The 1,444-nt window shown below is 39.5% G+C and overlaps 1 protein-coding gene across 10 annotated transcripts in view; it reads right to left on the bottom strand.

Moving 5' to 3' along the window:
• The window catches only part of LOC109851662 (homeodomain-interacting protein kinase 2), a 44,797-nt gene that overhangs the window by 16,457 nt on the left and 26,896 nt on the right, over positions 1-1,444 (bottom strand). For all 10 annotated transcript variants that reach the window (XM_020422033.1, XM_020421973.1, XM_020421982.1 and 7 more), the window contains one exon: positions 373-720. In XM_020422033.1, coding sequence (XP_020277622.1) covers positions 373-717 — 345 coding nt within the window. In that variant the 5' untranslated portion in view covers positions 718-720. The remainder of the gene's footprint in view (positions 1-372; positions 721-1,444) is intronic.

A 1,444-nucleotide genomic window follows, 5' to 3' on the forward strand; every position in this document is an offset into this window, starting at 1 on the left:
AAAATGTTAATTTGTGAAGTTAACATAAATTTGACACGTGAAAAGATTAAAAAAATAATAACATATCAGTATTATGTTAATTTTACATTGAAGTAATAATCAAAACGTCGTAACACAAGAAAAGTTCTACATTTTGACGCACGATTTTTTACTGTGTAGATAAGCGGATAAGATGGAATTGGAGCGACAAATTTAGCGCTGAACGCGGCGCCGAATACGGAGGAAGAACACGAAGTGAGAGAAAGAAAGGGAAACAAAAAGAGACACAGAGACGACGGATCGAGTGAACTCTTGAGAACGTTTTGTCCAACAAAAACGACGGATTTCGTAAGCGCGCGGCAAAGTACGAGATACGCAGAAAGTGACACCAACCTTCTGGCCAACGCGATGATACGAGTCTAAGAGCTTGATCGTCGAGGCTCGTACCAGGGTCTGCTGGTTCGGGCTACTCTTCTGCAGCGCATTATTGTTATGCAGCGAGCTAAATGCGGTATTAGCACCGTTCACGGAGTACCGTTGTTGCAGACCGGTGTTGTCCAATTGGTAGTCGCCGGTCGATTGGACCAATGCGTGCTGGATCACCGGCTGGCTAACGTTGTAATCTAACTTGCGCTTCTTCCCGGGGTGGTGAACGGTGTTGCTGGAGCTGCTGCTGCTGCTGCTGCTGCTGCCGTTGACGCTACTCGTCTGCTGCGTCTGGATGAACATGTCACACATTCCCTGCAATCAGACAAGGAGGAGTCTCTTTAACATTGAAAATGACATCAGTCAACACGTTTTTAAATCATACTTAACGATGCGCACATTCTTCTAATTTTAATGTTTACTCATTAGATATAGTTTAGATAAAGTAGTAAACATATTGATTATTAATTATTAATTTTATCTAGTAATTGTCATATATGAAGATTAAAATTTAAGAACATTGTTAATTGTTGAAAATTAACAAGACATCAAAAATTCCGTTGCATCGTGACTAATTACTACCATTGTAAGGCCAGGAGGTCGTTGGCTTTGAATGTTTAAACGGTAAAATTTATCTTTCTTTTCGAAAAAACTTTTTCAAAACACAATGCGACAAAAAAATTATAAGTGGAAAAACATTCGCGCAAAGTCCGAAAAGCAAATAAGGCCAACGACCATGAATATTTTAAAGTCGCCTTCGCCGACGTGCGTCTGCGTAAGGCTTACACGTCGGTTTGGGTCAGTGATTCTCAAAGAACTGGATATCGGATTTCTGCGCTCTAACAATCGTCGAAAAGTGACCGCTTTGATTTTTAATAAATATGATAACCGGATCTGATTGTTTGCGAAAAACAAATAGCGTCAAGAGCAATGAGATTTACTGGCTACACAGTAAAAAATCGTGCGTCAAAATGTAGAACTTTTCTTGTGTTACGACGTTTTGATTATTACTTCAATGTAAAATTAACATAATACTGAT

Source organism: Pseudomyrmex gracilis, unplaced genomic scaffold (assembly GCF_002006095.1).
Source record: "Pseudomyrmex gracilis isolate BER0280 unplaced genomic scaffold, ASM200609v1 scaffold_0, whole genome shotgun sequence".
Taxonomy (NCBI): domain Eukaryota; kingdom Metazoa; phylum Arthropoda; class Insecta; order Hymenoptera; family Formicidae; genus Pseudomyrmex; species Pseudomyrmex gracilis.